Here is a 20,562-nt window from a genome sequence, read left to right on the forward strand (position 1 = left end):
CCTAAAACACTAAAACCCTAAAACCCTAAAACCCTAAAAACCCTAAAACCCTAAAACCCTAAAACCCTATAACCCTAAACCCTAAAACCCCTAAAACCCTAAAACCTCAAGAAACGTTGAGAACCCCCGAAAATCCCCGAGAACCCCTAAAAACCCTATATTAATCAATATGCCATATAAGAAATCTTAGACTATTATGTGTTGAGATTATGTCTTATGAGTATTCTGTAAATTACAATGATACAATTATTAATGGAATGGGCTTTTACTCCGCTGCAACGTGCGGGCACCCTCCCATAGTATATTAGGTCACATGATGCGATCACTTGATACTTGGACTTTGTTAATGTAAATTATTATAAAATGGACATGACAGCTTGTTATGCTATCAACTTTATTTCCAATTTTATTGACATGTTGAAACTTGTTTTTTTGTTTTTTTCTTACCGCAGCTTTTATGTCCTGCTTTTTTGGTATGGAGCTTTTATGTCGTTAACACCCGTTTTAACCCACTGGTGCTCGGGAACCGCCGTGGAAGTCCCGACCACAATTTTCATTTATCGAGGAAGTCACCTTTAATTATCACTCAGTACATTCACGGCTTTTTTAACTGAAGGCTTTTTTTAAATTTCACTAGAATTTTATATTTTCAAAGGAAAAAAAATATTGTACGGGATGTTTTTGGATTTTACGTGCATCAATTTATTTGTTTCAAAATTTGGAATTATTTTACGTGCATCAACCGGTTCAAACAATGCGCATTAGCAGAAATTCGGGCTATTACTTGAACATTGATACAGAAAAAGATTCTACAGAGCCGCAAATAACTATTTATCCTCAAGTCAGCAAGGATAAGTAGAGGACTAGAGCGCACAACAGAAGAACTCTCTTGGTCATCAGAGATCTAACAGAGCAACCAGAAAGCCCAAACAGCCCATAAACTGGCGTTTACAAAATAGAACATCGACATTGCTATTTTCCAGTGGTTCACTCGACCATTAGAAGATAGTAAATATTTGGCTTCAAAAATCCATAGCAATGCTAAACAGATGAAAAGTGTCTCCACACACATTTCGCAGATCATCTGCTATGTACAAAGCAATTTCCTCAATACATGGCATGAGCTTCACTTAAGATTGTTCCTTAGAAGTTACATGAACTTCTTGAATATCTCCCGAGCGACAGAACAAACATACATTTCAATGGAAAGGCACAATCAAAGACTGGTCTAACGAAATATCGGCAAATGAAGTTAGCCATGCATTGCCCTGAAAACCATAGCGGACGGACGCAATTGGCCAAATCATACTGTTTAACCTCTTTCGGCTTCCTGAGTAACCTCCGAGGAGTAGAGAATGTCGTTTTCAACGGAAATCCATAATCGGCGATCCTTTTGGCGGAAACTTAATGCCGGACGATTGCCCTACACTGTGCTAGTCATCCCAAGGCTCAATGTAAAATCCTCAGACTGAACTGCACAATTCATCTATGCCTCCAAAACAAAGCTTTTTATGGTCTCCGATGCATTTTTTTCAATCCTTCAAGGTCTGTTTCCAACAAACTAAGATCGCAGCGTTCTCCGGCTAGCCTAAGCAACTCAGAAAGCAATCTGAGAAATCCGGCTGCAGGCTCCTAGGACATCTCCGGCTTCACATTTGCAATACTAGCTTAAGGGTCAATTATTCAATCCGACTAACAATGCATGTTAAAACGACCAACGCGGAATGCATATGCAAGATATGCATTAAAAAACGACTAACTTTGCTCTGATCGCCTAAAATGAGCAAAACCAAATTCCGAACCTCATAACCACCCGAAGCATCTCCTCATGCAAACATGGCAATATTTGGCTCATTTGAATTATTTTCGTGCGCATATCGTCAATTTGACATTCATTTGAGCCATGGGACTTGAATGCGCGATCAATCAAGACCCGAGCTTCCTCCCAACCTTCCCTCAAGGCTCGTGGGACCCACGGTCAGCTAAAGGCAGCCGTGACTTGCCCTAGCCGACTCTCCCTTGGACTCTTGCTCATCTTGCCCTAAAAATATCTTTAGTCTTCTTCTTCAACACTCTATCCTCATAAATGTTCTTAACTCTACTTCATCAAGATACTTGGTGGAAATTCATCTTCATCCTCCCCTAATGAAACCGACCTAGCCTAATCAAGAGTTTAATTGTACTTTGTTTTTCTTAACTGCACTTAAGTTTTGTCTATATATACCCTCAAAGTCATTAAGTTAATCACTTTTGCTTCTTGTTATATCTCTACCTTTCTCACTCAACAAATGCTCTCAAACTCCCCAAGAAAACAATCGCCCCTAGCAGCCCAAGTTCAACCATTTCCAAGCCAAAACACACAAAACCCTAAAACCCTAAAAACCTAAGATCGTCCTCCTCCACAACACGAAGAAATTTGTGCTCAGATTTAGGATATTCTAGATGAAAAAATTTTCAATGCAAAAGAAAGATGCATGGATGCTTACAGTGCCAATTTCGGAGGTTATTCAATTGCCAAAGTTGGTCGAAGTGCACGTGACTCGATCAAGAAAGCAAAGATTCAGTGAAAGTGTTTATTAGCTAAGAGGTGTACAGAATTTTATGTACAAAAAATTAAGAGAAAGAGTTCGCAAAGAGAAGAAGGCATTCAAGTGGCAAGTGAGAAAACAACAGAAGCATATTAATCTCTCTATTCGTGAAGATCAAGGTGATAGTTCGGACGATAACGATTCGAGGTCGAATTCTCTCCATCCATGGCAGAATGAAGCGGCAGAAGACGTGGCAATTTTATGTTATTTGGGCGTTTTTATACTTTTTAGGGAATAGTTTATTTTAGAGAATATTTTATTTTCTTCGTTATAATTTCGTTTTTCCTATTTAAGCAATGTAATCCCTAAAGCTAAGGACAGTTTTTTTTATGAATAAAATTTTGAGAGAATATTTTCTCTATTTTCCCAAATTCGGCATTGATTGAATCAACGAATTTGATGTATATTTCCTGGTATTCATAGAATCAACAGGTTATAAAAGATTATTTACTGGCATTCGTGCGCGAATCAACAGATTACAATTGGTTCTTTAGTTTCGCTGTGTCACATCGTCAGCTTCTCCTCATGTTAGCTTCCCGTCTCCACCTACAATAAGACCATTACCACGAAAGCCTCCTTCTCCTTCTCTAAGTCCTCAAATCCAACTATCACAATTAAACAATGCAGTATCTTCATCAGTGCCAAATGCTCCATCAAGAATCAACCCTGCATCTTCTATGTTTCATGGGCAAGAATGTGTCACAAGGGAGACTATCTTAGCATCAAGCAGATTCACTAAGACTATGATGAAGAAGATAGGTTCTTCCTTTCAAGAATCCTCTACCAAGTCTAGCAAGCACATCAGCACAGATTGGAGATCTAGTAGGAAAACAGCTTAGAAGGATCGGGAGTAATGTTAGCAATTGGGAATGCAAGAACATCATGAGTAGTCTTAGCAATTAGAATGACAACTTTTTGTATATGACTGTGTTCTCTGTAATATGGCATCATCTTTTTGTATATGACTGTGTTCTCTGTAATTTGACTATGTTCTCTATAATTTGGCATCATCTTTTTGTATATGACTAACAATTGGAATGCCAACAAGAATCACATCATGAGTATTCTTAGCAATTGGAATTGCAACTTTTTGTATATGACTGTGTTGTATGTAATCTGACTGTGTTCTCTGTAATTTGGCATCATCTTTTTGTATATGACTGACAATTGGAATGCCAACAATAATCGTTTATAGTCTTTTTTGTATTATGTAACTGTCCCTCATTTACATTTGATCGTTCATCGTCTGTTAGCATCACCATCCAGACACATTCGGAGTAGTTGGCTAAGTAGAAGTAAATAACATAACACAATAGCCAATTCAGACCACTGGAATGCCAACTGGTCAGGTACAACAACAAAAACTAAACAGAAACTGAAATAGACCAAGTAGCACACAACATACTCCATTGGCAATCCAATATAGAACAGAACAGAACAGAAACAGACCAGACCATAATTGAAATAGACAGCACCAGAACAGAAACAGACATCACCAGAACAGAACAGAAACAAAATAGAAATCCAGTGCAATCCAAGTAGCACACAATGTACTCCATTGGCAATCCAATACATAATAGAAACAGAAACAGACTAGACTAGAATAGAAACAGTCACAAGACTATCCTACAGAAAAAGACAGCACCATAACATAACAGAAACAGAACAGGAATCTAGTGCAATCCAAGTAGCACACAATATACTCCAATGGCAATCTAATACGGAATAGAACAGAAATAGATTGCTCCAAAGCAAAAACATACCAGAACAGAAACGGAAACAGAAACATACCAAACCAAAATAGAATATGAGTGTTGCTTGCCTTATAGGCACTACAGACCATACCATAATAGAATATGAGTGTTGCTTGCCTTATAGGCAGTACAGTGGCAAGTACATAGATTTCAGGCAAGTTCAACTCATAATAGAATGAAATATTAGAATTGCAACTGGTCAGGTAAAAGAATAGCACCAAATGGTCAGTTTCCATTACTTGGTCACAAGTTACATATCACAGTTGGAATGGGTACAATAATATATTGCCTCATTTGTAGAATATGCAGTTGCATTAACAACTATTCCAACATTCCACCGACAATTACCAACATGTAAAACCTAAGCAGCTATTACAGGAGACAAAACCTAACAACTTCTAAACTACCAAAGCACCAACATGAAGTAGCATCAACCTATTTTACCCATTCAAGCCTAATCAAGTAGCTTCCATCCTCAGTATGCCACAGCCTTGAATGATAATGGCCAGCAACATCACCAACATCACTACCAGCATTGCCATAATCCAACATATACAAGTAAGTTTCTTCACCTTTCTCTCGTAATGCACATTCCTCCTCCTCAATTGATTTATCACTCTCTGTTCCTGTGATAAATTTGGAGCGCTCATCAATTAATCTTCCCACTCAAAGTAGCCACGGCACCTTGCGCCATTCTTCCAAAATGGGCATCTATAAAATGGCCTTTCAGGGTTTGCATTGGTGTTAGAAATCATCCTCACAGCTTTTCGGCCGCAATTATAAAAGAATGCTAGTGCTCCGGCGATGCTCGAGTTGCTCTGTTCATACGAACCTCCTGAATTGCACCAAAGTGAGTCGAATCGAGAGTGGTAGCTCATTGTCAGCTCCAACCTCGTTGTCAATGTGCCTGGGATCGACAAAAAAGGGGAACAAATTTCGGGAATTAGAGTTCGGAATCATAAGAATTTGGGAATTAGGGTTCGAAATCAAAAGCTAACCTCGTCTTCAACGTGCCTTTGATTGGAAGGAGTTGGATTTCCGGAATTAGGGATCCTCTGATCGAGAGTGGTAGCTCATTGTCAACTCCAACCTCGTCGTCAACGTGCCTGGGATCAATAGAATAGGGAATGGATTTCGGGAATTAGGGTTTGGAATCTGAAGAATTTGGGAATTATGGTTCGATATTAGAAGCTAACCTCGTCTTCAACATGCCTTTGATCGACGGAAAAGGGCTTGGATTTAGGGAATTAGGGATCGGAATCAAAGGATTCTGGGAATTAGGGTTCCAAATCAAAAGCTCGATTTGGGAAATTAAGGTTGACAATCAATTTTACGCTTCAAATTTGGGAATCAGAAGAAGAGGCTACCTCTGATTTTGTCCAAAACCGGGGCGTTTCATTTGCTAACAATGATGGCGTTTCAAGCACATGTTCTATGATTTGCTTTCAAACAGTGGCGTTTCAACTTTGGCACGTGTTTCGAGTTTAAAAAACGATTTCACTGACGCCGTTTGGTCCACCTGTGCAGCCACGTCAGAGTTTTATTACCTCGACTAACGTCGAGGACCATATTGATAGGTGGAAGGTAAACGTTTGGGTTTAAATGGTGGTAAAATTCGTAGAGTGACTAAATTGATAGTAATGTGAAAGAAGAGGTATGATCTTTATTTAAACTGCGGATGCCGCATGGTGTTTTATTTTTTAGTGACAGGGGTGGGCCCCAGCATGATTTGGGTGAGAGGATGTGGGTCCTCAGTAGTGTTTTATCTTTGAGTGACGGGTGAGCCCCAGCATGATTTGGGTGAGAGGAGATGTGGGCCGCATTAAAGCAAGAGAAGAAAAAAAAAAAAGAGGGTTGGTGGAGGAAGACAAATCTGACCGAAAATCAAGCGACTGATTCAAAGCATTGTCCTTAACTTCGTGCTGTAAAATCTATTCGGGGTTTCATCTTGGTGTTGCACTTTGACTTGTTCTTGTATAATTTCTGTGGTTTGATCAAGGTCAGCATTTACCACGTAAGATATGCCATGGAAAATTTTTGCAGCATAAATCATCCACTTCATCTAACATGTAGCACCCAATAGCAAAGAGAGAGGATCTTTCCAACGCTTGTGCATCCTATAGTGCATCTCAAAATCTTCCACCTACTCAAAATGCACATGCAATTATCAAATGAAAAGGAGTGGTTCAGAATCCTAAAGTTACTCTTGTTTTTTCGCCATTGAATCGTAAAGTCACTTGGACGATCACCGCCACAGCCTACTTATGAAGCCCTTCTTGTCTTTCTTCATCCGATTCTCAAGAGATGGAAAGTCGATCCAGTTATAAGCAAGGTCCAGAACAATGGGATTACGAGGCACTGACAATAAGGGAGGAGGGAAGGCTTCAATGTGCGGCACTCCTTTCGCACTTGAATCACCAACAGCTGATTCATACACATCCAGTTTGTCCACTAGTTTCTCCAACTGCAAACAAAAAATACGTATATATAAATAAATCTATACACATCACACTGTTAATTAAAGAAATACCAGACTATCTCGAGGTCCGAGTCCACATTCAGATTTGGGAGCAAACAAGAAAATTGGTGGCCCTTGGAATAATGTAAAGTAAATCTGTATGTAACTTAAGGAAGACCATCCTTCTAGAATTGATCTTCAGCATGTTTGTTTAATCATGTTGACTTTTTAACTCTCCCAGCATGCATGCTCCAATACACATTCATCTAACGAAAATAGCAGTTCTTCAGAGCACAAATTACTGGAATTATATTTCATGCCTGACAGAGACGACATAATAAAAAACCGTTCCTTGCTCAACTTAACCCCCACCCCAAGTACAAACCAGAACAGCCAATTCAGTCTCAAAACTGAAGAAACTAAACCAAATAGTATACCTTCTTGCCAGTTGTGGTCAATGACATGGCAGAAATTTCTTTTGACAGATTTTCTGGACCCTTGACTTCCTCTATTACCCCAGTTGCATGCTCTATGCAGCTACTAGATCTGCACTCGTCGCATAACTCCTTCAACTCTTTTATCATTATCTGTCAAGATAAAAACTCACTAGCATGTTACTCACCTCTAAACTAATGGAAGATGCAAATATTCAAAAACCAGATTTTCATATAAAATTCAAGGAGCCAACATATAGTGTGTTGTGTGTGTGTGAGTGTGTGTTGCCAGGAATTTAAGAGCCAATATTTACAAACTGCTATGCTACCTCGTCACTATTATTTGAAGTATAACATTGTCGAAGAGCCTCATCTGCTAGGGACCAAGCATGACAGTACAGAGCATAAGCTTCAGCCCTCTTCCCAGCCAAACCATAAGACCACGCCAAGAAAAAGCACCTGCAAAGTACCTTACTGAATCAGTCCAATCAACTAAAAAGAATCAGGAAAGGATCATAGACACCAAGGTACAGCAAACAAATGGGTTAGGTTTCCCTACCCGCATGACACAGTCCATACTGGTGGAAATTACTTTAAAGCCCCTCGAATTAGTGTAATAGAGGGTAATATTTATTGATACAGTAGCTCTGTATCAATTGAATGTACAATCACACATCACCAGGAATTTGTTGTCTATCCTTACATCCTCCATCTCTTCTGCATTTCACAGAGATAGCCGGCATTGCTTAACTCTACTAAGAATAGCGGAACTAATGGAGTTAAAAAAAGATGGGGAATGTGCCTATTGATAAGCAGGAGCAGCAAGGACATCGCCAAAATAAAATATAAAATTTCACTACTTCAATATCAACTCCGAGCAAGTACAAAGAAATATAATATATATATATATATATATATATCACAATGGGAAAATCGAGAAAATAAAAGCTAATAAAGAACAGCAGATACTGCAGATAAGTATTCCGCATTCAAATTATGACTTAAGAGGAATCTAGCAAGAAAACCTCTCTGCTCGGAATAATAAGCTTTTGAGTGCACACTCCTCCATGAATGAAACTTCTTCGGGTCTCCTGTCTCTCCCAGAACTAACCAGATCAGAAAGATCAGCCACATTCTGCAAGTATCATGGGCATCAAGATTATATGCATTCATTATGCTCTTCTATTACAACATATATCATCACAATTTATGCCTTTAAATCGCTTCACCTGTAATAAGAGATCATACAACCGAACAAGCTCTTCAGGCTTTGTAACTTTCTCATTTTTTTCATCACGGCGCTTATTAAGTTTGCTCTTCGCCACGCTGACCAACAGCTGGTTGCGTTCAATGGTTCTCTGGCCTAATAAAGCATTAACAGCTTTATCGAGACCATTCAAATCATCCTTCATATTTTCAGTACTGCCTGCACTGACCTGGAAAAGAGAGTGGATGGTCAGAGGGTAAGGCCAATACAAAAGAATGAGAACATAAACTGAGAGAAATAAAACCGACCCCTCATTTGCCTAACTACTGCTGATGCCGAACTAATCCCTTACCAGGTCATTCCGAATGCAGCTCCTTGCATCATGATAAGCAGCAAAAACTTTGTCAAACATAATTAGCCTTTTTTCTGCAGGCATCGAGTCTGCCAATGGACCATGCAGATCTTTCTCCAGATCTTGTGCTGCATGCATTTCACAAAATCAGCAGTGTCACTGTGGTCTACAATGTACATCTTCAAAGATTAAGACAAAATAAGAGAAAATCAACATATGCATTTTTTAGGTCCCAAACAGAATGCAATAATTTTGCAGAGAAATCCATCAGCATTGCAAGTAACTTCAAAGAAAATCAATAATAACTTAAACTATTGCTACTTGCTAGAGATCATCCTGACGATTTAAGGAAAGCTGAAAATGAAAAATTACAACATCAACAAAGGAGCTAAATACATAGAAACACAAACAAGGAAGATGAAACAAAGAGGAAGACGGACGACCCAAGGACTAGCCTGCCCACAGTCGTGCCACCCATTGGCCGAGGATGGCATTGGATTTGCGGCGCTAGCAAGCCATTGCCACAAGAAGGAATTACCTGTCAACTCCTTGCACTTATCCCCCCTCCCTTCTGCCTTCCACTTAAGGGAATTGATTTGGACTGGTTGGAGACAATGTCGTGGAGAAGTCTCACCATCCTCAGATTCTTCATCGGCTTAGTCTTCTCTCCATCTCCTCCCCCTCCCCTCTATTCGATCCTCTCCTCTATGGAGCTTGGGGGCTATGGTCACCGAGGTGCTACCTAGGTTAATATTCTGACCAGAACCCAATCCACATCTGGATGGTGCTTGCAACCTTAGAGTTCAAGAAGACAGTGATTGAACAGTCACACCAACACTGATGGACCAAAACAGAGAGGAGGGAGAAGGAAAAAATCCATGCCCAAAAGCAGAAACTCAAATGACGGCCATGGACTCGCTTGCTCTGCCACTAAAATTCCATTTTCTGGTCCCTAGATAACACGACCTATAGCTCACCTAGCCCTTGGGCAGTCCGTTCATCTTCCTTTGTCACTATTGGAAAGCAAATAACAGCATTAATAAGGCCATAACGTAAGATAAAAACCAATACACCAACCCTTTATAATCGCAACACGAGTCTTTGCATTGGATATTGGAAACCTATGACCAAGCCAAGATAATTCTGTCAAGGATGCTGCTTGCTGGGATCTTGCTTCAGCCATGACAGCCTGTAAAGCAATAGATTAAATTAAAAAAATAGAGAAAAATAAAATAATCAAGATTTCACACAGTCAACAGTGCTGGTAAATCAAGTAACAAATAAATCGGGTTTTTTTTTAAGTGTCCACCGTAGTATCCGAAAGCCCAATGGGCCCCGATTAATCCAATTCGAGCTGGTTCGGCCCACTAAGGAGTAAATCTCTCTCTCTATCATGGATTTTCTCCATTGACAAGACTCGACCCGAGCCTTACTTAAGGGGAACGGGCAACGAACCACCTGAATCAACCTACATTGGTATTTTAAAACGGATTTAAATAGACTGAGATCCATTCAAGAGGGAATGGTAGCATGCTAAGCTTCTGCCAGAAGCATGTTGAAAACCTATAGGAATTTGTCCTGTCCGCTACTTTTAATTATATATTACTCAGCTCAAAAGGACCGCAGTACACAAAAGAAAAATAGCTATAATCCCATAGATCTGGAATATAGACTTTACAAGCCCATTTTGAGCTATCTGAAGAACAATGAACAGGAAATTAGACTTTATAAGCCCAGTTAAATAGCTAACAAAAGAATGTTGCACGCATTAACAAAATTTTAGAAGATTAAGACAACATTACACTATGAGGAAAGTGCTTAATAACCAAGAAAATTAAACTTAAAGCCTGGCATCAGTTAGAACCTTAAATTAATAAATCAAAATGCAATGAACTAGGAATCAATTTTCTCAAGTAATTTGACTACTTAGTAAAATCCAAAACCATAAGATAAGTGTTCAATTATTGCATACCTCCAATTTAGCTTTGAATAGGTCTAGTGCAGGTCCTTCCATCTCACCAATGTGCAGGAATTCAGATGTTTGCAGATTTGATTCCCCAATTTTGTGTAGGCAATAACGTATACTTGGTTCTAGCTCCTCAACACGCTCACGGCATAAGACTTGGTTCTCTAGGTCTCCATATTTACCAAGTTCTTCATAAACAGCCCTACAGGAACGCGACAAAAGAATAAGCTGACATCTTACTCATCCACCAAGCATGGGGGAGAACGATAGAATTTACAACGCATGCTCATGAAACATAAAGGGACCTACCTGGCACTTTTGAAGTTCATCAAAGCAATGTCCCAGTTCTGATCTTGCTCGAACAACAGGTTTCCTTTCATATATGAAGCATATGCCTGCAGGTTTGACCTAATTAGTCAAAAGAGAAAGAAATATCCTCTAATTTACACCATGTCTATTGTTATGTCATCTATTCAAGTCAAATATTTTATTTAGGTGTCGCCACAATATAACCAATAAAAAGACATCTGATGGCAGGCTATAAAATTTTCCTGCTAGAAGTAGAACCTTTCTAGGATTTGTAATCCATTTCATTTTTAATTTTTTATTCTTCAACATTCCATATATCGCACTTAATTTAACGAATTCCACCAGAATCTTTCTAGGATTTGTAATCCCTTTATTTTTTATTTTCATTCAACATTCCGTATGCTGCACTTAATTTAATAAATTTTTCCCTATTCCAATAAACTTCTATTCAATTCACTTCAAATTCAGGATTATCACAGGCAGCTCAATTCAGATAAAATTAAGTTCGATAAAACCAAAACGACTTCAGATAAAATCAACTGAAATCATTTCTCACAAGTAACTTTCCAAACAAAATGCCAAATAATCTTTTAGCGGTTTGAAAATAAATATTCATTGCAATACTCAATGATAAAAAGAAAGGATAAATCCAATAGCAAATGGAGGCGCACTTCAGCTTCAAGAGATGTTCTTGAATCTCCTTTAATGGCACACAATTGTGAGAACAAGGTTGCCCATTTTACAGCTTTCCTCAACCTGCCTATCAAATATATGCGCTGGCGTGCATTGGGACCATCAGGAAGTTGTCTTTTCTCCATGGCATGGCTCCAGGCTCGTTCTGCTGTATAAAGAAGCAGATGAAGAAACCTATTTGCAACAATAAAAGATAATGTCACAATGGGAAAGCTCGTGGGGAACATGACTATTGCTAGTACTTCATCATATGATATGATGACATATTAAGAATGAGATGTTCTTTTCGTTCCTGTGATAATGGATAAATATTATTCTACATTCTTAAAGAATTCACCAGATATTCCACTAGAAGATAGTCCACCTTGCTCAGGGTCAAAAGACTCAAAATGTTAATATAGCAATTTCCTATGTAGAAAGGACAGCTTTGCCAGAGAAGAAAGTTATTTCAAGAGCTTTAAACCCCAGCTTCTCATTATACATACATCCTTTAAGCCATTGGATGTGTGAGGACAACAGCTGCTCACAGCTTTCTAAGAAATGTTACAGTTACAAACAAAGCCAAGAGGCCAGAGCATCCCTGCTTAGCTTCTTGGGTAACGGAAAGCCACAGCCAAAGGTCCAACCACCTTGGGAATGCTAAAGCAAAACGCAGACATGGCCAAGCCCAAGGAAAACTCAAACAAATAACACCACCAAGGAGTAGCCCAGTAATACATTGACTTTATAAGCACGCGGGATCGATCTTGCGGTTTGAGATGTGAAAGAGCAGAGTCGGGTAAATTACTTTAACCTAAATAAGTAAGATATGTTAATAAGGAGAAAATCTTGTTCTCACTGAAATTTCCCCCCTCAAAGATGCTGTCTTTAACGAATTCCCGCAGTATGTTACCTCCTTTATTAATTTGAAGGTATGATAAAAGGATCCTTCATACTGGATCTATGGCAAAGTGGAAGGAAAAGTTTAATAAATCAGACTATACGCAACTAATTACTGAATGATTTTTCAAAAAGAGACTTTAACTCTTTCTAATTGAAACAGCATTAAGTTCTCTTTATTTACTTATTTATTTATTTATTTTCGCCAGATGTTTTCTTTATTTATTAAAAGACTCAATAAGGATCCTTGTTTCTTCGATGTATAACCGGGTATGCATGCAAGCCTTTTATAAAGTAGACTATAGGCCACTCATTTGATGCTAAAACTTACAGTTTGAATCAATCATAATAACATCAAATAATTCTGAACATAACACATGACTAAGAAACCTCTGGTACCTGATAAAAAATGAACTACAACAAAGCAATGCTTTGCCATTTAATCTTCAGGGCTAGTAAAATAGTTTGCACTATGCACTTGCTACTGGAATTGAAATCTTGAGACTAACTTCAAGAAGGTAGAAAGAATAAACTATCATACTTTGGAGAAGAAAAGGAAAAGAAAGGTGTTGAAAGAGGAAACCAGCACACCTGACTTCGGTGACAGTTGATTCAGTTATGGCCCGGCGAGTGAATTTTCCACGACCATGCGTGAGCTTCAGAGATTTGTATAAACGCCTAAGACGGGCTGTGCAATATCGCCTATCGGATCACCAAAAACAAAAAATAAAAATAAAAATAAGGGGGACCCGAGCAAAACACTTTAAATTCATGCCTCGAGAAGAACCAATAAGATATATCCCAAAAGAGCATATACAGCTTAGTGAAGAATGAATAGCAGAATACACTGTACCGGTATCGAGTGTAGTCTCCATGACGCAAACCATGCTGCATCTGAGCAGATTTCAAAAGCTGCAACACTGGAAGCGCTCCAAGAAGAACAGAGGATTGACGGTCAGAGACGCATGACAAATACATATACCCTTTAAAATCAGTTTTAGTCGGAGAACACTCCTTCAGGGCACTCCAAATAGAAAGAGAGAGAAGGGACAGTAGCATTTCTCATTACCTTGTGAACCAAAAAAAAAAAAGCAAGGAGATAAGAGAACATACCCTTGATCGAGAATCTCTGAGCAATCTGATTTCCACTGTTGGATTTCATACCATCGACTTCCATGACAGCAGGGGAGGGAGAGAATTCTGGAGATAATGGGGGCTCGGATTCGAGGTCTTCTGAGTTCTCTGGTTTCAATTAGAATAAAAAGGAGCCAATGAAACAAACCGACAGAAAGCAAATTTCTCCTGCTTGGACGATCAGGGCAACAATTGCAAATGTATCCAAGTAGGCCAGCAATTCAACAAATTTACCTCGTTCGCTTCAATTCGGCAGTGACACTTCGCCCGCAGGGGGAGGGTTGTGTTGCAGATCAGAGAGTGCTGAGCTGAGAGAATGGGAGGAAAACGAGATGGAATGGATGGGAAACGGAGGCAGAAGACCATGCAGGGCTGGCAGCGCACGGCGGCACCAAACTGCAAGGAAAGAAGGAAGAGAGTAGGCCAGCGTGGAACTGGGCCGAATCCGAGGAGAGATATTGCCGCAGACCCATTGACACTGTATATGGGCCTGCCAGTATTGATGTTGATGATGTCTCCCTTGTTTTGGGAAAAAAATAATAATAAGTTTTGTGTTCAGTTTTTTATTAAAATAAAAAATAAAATTCGTCGTACGGCTCGAGAATTTGGAATGTATAACCCTTTTAGTGTGTTGGTGGAACATGTTAGAACAATATAGTGGACTCACTTACTAATCCTCTTGGCCCGCGCAAAAATGACGCTCATACTAGGTCATTGGGCATTAGGGATATAAGAGATTGGCTCTAGTGCAAGTATGAGATATTGGAAATTGATGTATGCCCTAAACGCGATCAGTCATCGATTATATATTATGACACTTGCAATGTGAGGCATCTTTTATTATTTCTATTACTATGGCGGTTACGCTAAATTTTTTTTACATAGTAACGTGCTTGGAATGGTACGTTCAATAAGCATCAAGTATGACTTGATTGTGAGATTTTATCAATGATGAACACTATTCCTAAACGTCCATGGTCGAAGTATTGTCGTAATCGTAACTAGGACAACGATAATGCAAAAAGACCGGTGTGATATCGATTGCTAATTAAGTCTCACAGGTCATAGATGTAGGGACATCGAGTCACAACATAAGCATATATTGGGAATAATGCATATTGGACTGACCCGCCATGAGACCGCTACATAGGTGATCATGTGATTGTCATTAGCAGTTCTCATAATGACTATGGTGCAGTGATCCTTAGACTTGAGGTCATCATGGTTTCCTACATGTAATGCCGTATATTTTGATATAGTTAAGCGTCGACCGTAACAGGATACTTATAAAGACGGGAATTAGGTATACCGCAAAACATGCTAAGGAATGTGAATGACCAAGATAAGATTTGTTCCTCATATGTGACAAGAGTGATATCTCACAGACGCTTGATGAGTGTAGTCTAAAAATGTATGCATACCAAAATGAGTCAATATGGGAATATTGAGCTCATTTGATAGACAAACTCGGGTAACCAAGAAAAAGGAGATTGAGTCATACAAGGATGACATATACCATGCCTTGAGCTCAATCGAGATATAAAAGATAAAGGGACTATACTGCATGATAACATAGTCCACAAGTTCATCAATAATGACTTATCCATGGTTTGTTCATTCCTTATCTCGAAAATCCTATTTCAATCTGATCAACAATTACTTAAGATTAAAAAAGAGAATTTGATTTTTTATATTTATTTTTATATCAATATTAAAATATTTTATTTTAATATTTTAATATATATACTAATATTTTAATATATTTTAATATTTTAATTAAATTTCTATTTTGAAGTTCTATTATGTTATAGATTATAGGTTTAAGCTATAATATAGAAATCTTGTTCGATATCTATACAATTCTAGATAGTATGGTATTTCTAAATTAAATAAGGAATTTCTATTTAATTATTCGGTATTTAGATCAAATATCCCCTTTCTTGTTCCTTGTAAAAGTGACATACAAACACCTTTAATTCAATCTATTTCTTTTTCTCTCAATGAATCGTATGTCTGTAACAATAGGGACAAAAAAATTTCAATTCTAATTGACAGTATTATGTCGATTCTTTTTTAGTAATATATCTAGAAATGCCCTTTGATTCTTTATTAAACAATCATAAGAATATGTATGATGTGCTTGGTTTTAGAGTTGAGTTGAGTTGAATTTTGATTTTAATTGGGTTGTAATGATTGTGTTGTTGAATTATGAGAAAAAAGTGTAAAAAAAGTAATGAATAGTTGAAAGAATTTAGTATTAAAAATTCAATTGAGTATAATAGAGTTATATATGGGTTTATGTATGGGACCAACCTTTTTGATTTTGAAGAGTTGATTTTTGTTGTGTAGTGAGTAGAGTTAAAATCACCTAGGGAAGTGCAATAGCATTAACGACATAAGCCCTGAGGGACATGTGACCATACGCTTTTGGCGAGCTTTCACGCCTCTCCTGGGCAACATGCTCAAGCCCCTATGTTCCGTCACACATCCTTAGAACTTATACCGTTAATCCCACTGATTCCATAGGATTACCTCGGATCGAATATCTGAGCGACATTATTCTTTCTGATCTGCAGGATCCTCATGAGAGGAAAGCACAGAGTATACTCAAATCCTTTCTGATGTGCAGGATCCTCATTTGAGGCGAGCACAGAGCATACTCGGAGTCAGTTCCTGGTATTAAAGAATTACTTCGAACTCTAAGAACCCCTTTTACCCGGAAGGAAAGAACTTAGAATGTCATGAAGAGAGTATTTCAGAAAGAGTAGTTTTTTCCTTCTTCTGATCTGATCATTATAGAAGAAGAACCCGCAATTTATAGGTGGGAGTCGGTACAAACAAACAAATGAAGAACAGTAGACCCCCCGCTGTCATACAGAGTAGGTCTGCTATCACGGACGCGAAAGTTACGCCGATACACAACTGCTACAGTGACAACCTACAAAATAGTACATTATCTTAGGCTGAAGTAGTTGGATCGTCTTTACTTTCGATGGAGTCGTCGCTGCTATTGTAATCACTGCCCATGACCCTTTTGTTGACCATCTTTCTCTACTTGTCTTTTATCTTGTGCAAAGCCCAATCGATATCTTCAACGGTCAAGTCATCATCCCACCATTCACGAACATGTGACTGTGACGGTAGGACAGGTTGAGGCCAGCTGTCAAGATCATGCAAATTTGCAGTTCCACTTGGGCCTACCTGATCATTGGCCCAGGCTGCCTGTTGGGCAATAGAGCTAGGCTGGGCTTGGTCTAAAGTAGAAGGATTGAGATCCAGCTGCATGAGATTTTCCAGTTGCATGAGGGCTTCTGGATCAGGAGAGTACGGGTCTTGAGAGTCAGGAGGAGGAACTAGAGTCAGGAAAATGCTAATCTTGAGAGGCAGGAGGAGGAACTAGATTCTCTTCATTGTACTCCTTTAAGGCATGTTCAAGACTGGGCCAAGTGCGCTGATAATCCCCCGGATAGTCTCATTCCATAGGAACTTGGGCTGGTAGCCATATGACCTGTGGGACTACGCCATTCTTTTCACAGATAATCCGTTGGAACTCTCTGTATACATTGTCGTTGTCAAGGATATCTGTGAGCAGAGTCTGCCAGACCTCTGAATAGTAGGTCCGCTGAAACTCTGATGGCTCTCCTTGGGCTTGGGCTTGGGCTCGAGTACTTCTTCTCCTAGGAGGACCAACATATCACATCTGCTGAAACAGGACTATAACATGTCTTTCCCCATATGGCATTGGTTGTACCCTTCTTGGTTCTTCAGTGAAAAGCTCTTCCCATTGCTGAAGTGGTTTGAACCATTCAAGGAACTGGATAAAATGAGTGTCCAAATTCCTTTCTTCAGTAGGGTAGCTGATCATATCTCGAACAGCAGCATGGCGGCCGAAAAACCTGAGCATTTCTGCTAGCTTGAACTGGATGCCAATGGTATAACAATGGCATGCGTACCAATAGAACCATTTCATGTCTTCAAGATACGGTGCAAGTATGGAGTATCGGAATGGAAGGATGTACGGGAAATGAGGATGTATCCCAAAAGGTAGGAGAGTGAGTCCTCCATAAAATCGAAATATCCTCCATTGCTACTGCCAGAGAAGGTTGCGTGCCTCTGTCTGAAACGCTTTCCCCGTAATAAGTCATGGACTTCAGGGGGTATATCACCCCTTATTCTTCTAGGACTTCTCCAATGGACTCCTGCGGCTTGATTTTGTGCTTGCAGGGTTGTAAATTGCAACCTTGAAAACATGCAGATTACAAGCAAAACCTATAGACTCTGCCGAGTCAGTGCTTGTTCCTTCCTTGACAAAAAGTCCGCCAGCGTATTGTGTTTCCCCTTGATGTATTTGACTTCAAAATCGAACTTAAAGAACCATTCTGCCCACCTGAGTAGTTGAGGGTGAGGCAGTTGCTTCTGCTTGAATTGCAACATCTTGGGGAAGCTAGATATATCCATTTCCGCCATGAATTTATATCCCACTAGGTGGAACTCGAACTTCTTTATCCCATTGATAATCGCCAGGATTTCTTTGAAAGTGGAGTGGTAGTGTTGTTCTGACGGCTTGAACCTTCCACTCATGTATCCACAGATGTGGCGCTTGCCATTTAGTTCTTCAAGTAGGATCGCTCCCCAGTATCTGTCGCTTGCATCTGTTTGGAGGATCCTCTTGTTGGGAATTGATGTATGCCCTAGATGCAATCTATAATCAGTTCTGTAATATGATATCTATTTCATTATAAAACGAGGCATTTCTGTTATTGTGTAGATTGCGCTAAATATGATTTTACAAAATAATGTCCTTGGAATAGTAGTTCAATAGGCATCAAGTGTGACTTGATTGTGAGATCCTATAATTATCGAACATTATTCCTAAATGTCCCTAGTCAAAGTATTATCGTGAATTAGGACAACGATAATACAGTTAGACTAGTGTGGGTATTGATTGATGACCAAGTCTCACAGGTCATGGATATGGAGATATCAAATCACACCACATGTATACATTAATAGTAATGTGTATTGGACTAATCCGCCATGAGATTGCTACATGGGTTGTTACGTGACTGTCATTAGCATATCTCAAAGTGACTATAGTGTAATGGTCCTTTGACTTGAGCTCACCATGGATTCCTACATGTAATGTCATATACTTTGATACTGTCAAATGCCACCGTAACAGGCTGGTTATAAACACAGTTATTGGGTATATCATAGAGCATGGAGAGGAATATGAGTGACCAAGATAGGATTTGTCCCTCCTACGAAACGGGAGTGATATCTCACGGCCACTTGGTGGTTAAGTCTAAAAGTGTATGCATATCCAAATGAGTCGATATAGTGATATCGAACTCATTTGTTCTGATAGACTTACCCGGTAAACCAAGAAAGAGAGATATTGAGCCATACAAGGATGTCATCGACCATGCCTTGGGCTCAATAGAGATATAGAGGACAATGGATTATATTACATGGTAATATAGGTCACGAGGTTCGTCGAGAAATTGACTTTCCAATTACTTGAGTAACAGTGATGCATTGCTAGATGCCGCTCACTGTTTGTAATATTGAAATAGAGATTTCGATATTACTGTCAACGTAATTGAGAACCTACAAAGTCACACACTACGACTAAATTGACGAGATATTTTGAAACAACAAAATTGTCTAATAAAGATTAGATGATTTAAGATGCGACCAATTAATCGGATATTTAATGAGATTAAATTTGCCGATTAATTAGACCCGATTTATTAGATTTAATGGTGTGCTAAGTGGCTATTTTTTATGGAACCACTTGGAGCCAATTATAGAAAGAAACATGGGCCAATTGTATGATAACACTTAGCTATACACATGGCTCATGGAGAGCTAATTTTCCAAAATCCCACACCGGTGGGATTAGAAAATCTTACCCATTCTTATGCCTATATATACATGGGTAGATATATATATATACTAGTTAGTGAGTTTTGTATGCATATGTATGTGTAAGTTTTATCCACGCACATATATAAATGTATATGGACATAATTGAGTTGACTTGTTCAATTCATTAAGTCCAATTAAATTTGAAAATTTCGGGTGTCGCATCGGTGTTTTTTTCGAGTGTTGGCCGCTAGCACTGCCGACCTCAAAGACTCGTCGACAAAGTCGGTGTGGATACCGGTAGAGGCGTCACGCGTGGGACGCTCGGTCGACAATTTTAAATATTCCAGGTACGCTTTTATTTACTCTTATTCTTCTAGTAGGTCTTGGAATCAGTTTCACGGGTAGGAAATTTTTGAATTTCCATTCCTTTTTCGCTTCTGTTGCGCCCCGTGAAACTAGCACCTCTTTCCCGTAGATGGAATCTGGGGTGGAGGCAAAGACTGCAGTTGAGCCTTAAGCTCCTTAATCGCCTCTGTCTGAGGAGAACCCCAAGAAGGGGCGTCCTTCTTTAACATTTTTTCCAATGGACGAGTGAGCTTAGCTATCTTTGAAAGGAAGTCTCTAAGGTAGTTGACTATGCCAAAAAAACTGTTGGATTTGCTTCTTGGTAAGTGACTCCTCAGGGTACTTGAGTAACTCCTGAGCCACATGTGGCTCTGGTTGGTACTGGCCATTGGCTAGCTGCATGCCAAGAAAGTTGATCTCTCGTTGGCCAATTACCATCTTCTTCTCAGAGAGAATGATTCCATAATTTTGAACAATCTCTGAGAATCGTCGGAGTAACAGGATATGGGCTTCTTCTGATGAGCTAAACAGAAGGATGTCATCAATATATATAAGGGCCTGGTCCATGATAG

At 39.2% G+C, this 20,562-nt stretch overlaps 1 protein-coding gene across 1 annotated transcript; it reads right to left on the reverse strand.

The window, feature by feature from the left end:
• Positions 1-6,364: 6,364 nt before the first annotated feature.
• Positions 6,365-14,215, reverse strand: LOC116214341 (signal recognition particle subunit SRP68). The gene is made up of 14 exons (XM_031549762.1): positions 14,009-14,215; positions 13,754-13,882; positions 13,494-13,560; positions 13,232-13,342; positions 11,740-11,935; positions 11,069-11,154; positions 10,766-10,961; positions 9,871-9,982; positions 8,794-8,921; positions 8,464-8,670; positions 8,260-8,369; positions 7,564-7,693; positions 7,238-7,387; positions 6,365-6,806 (listed from the first exon to the last, which is right to left on the reverse strand). The coding sequence occupies exons 2-14, from the start codon at positions 13,815-13,817 to the stop codon at positions 6,588-6,590; spliced, it is 1,776 nt and encodes a 591-aa protein (XP_031405622.1). The 5' UTR covers positions 13,818-13,882; positions 14,009-14,215; the 3' UTR covers positions 6,365-6,587.
• Positions 14,216-20,562: the final 6,347 nt, after the last annotated feature.

The sequence above is a fragment of the Punica granatum genome, chromosome 7, assembly GCF_007655135.1.
Source record: "Punica granatum isolate Tunisia-2019 chromosome 7, ASM765513v2, whole genome shotgun sequence".
Lineage (NCBI taxonomy): Eukaryota > Viridiplantae > Streptophyta > Magnoliopsida > Myrtales > Lythraceae > Punica > Punica granatum.

Coding starts and splice junctions, on each gene's coding strand:
- LOC116214341 (XM_031549762.1), bottom strand. CDS start 13,817: ATGGAAGTCGATGGTATGAAATCCAACAGTGGAAATCAGATTGCTCAG. Junction 13,343..13,493: donor GGAGACTACACTCGATACCG/GTACAGTGTATT, acceptor GTGATCCGATAG/GCGATATTGCACAGCCCGTC. Junction 7,388..7,563: donor CTTCAAATAATAGTGACGAG/GTAGCATAGCAG, acceptor TTATCTTGACAG/ATAATGATAAAAGAGTTGAA.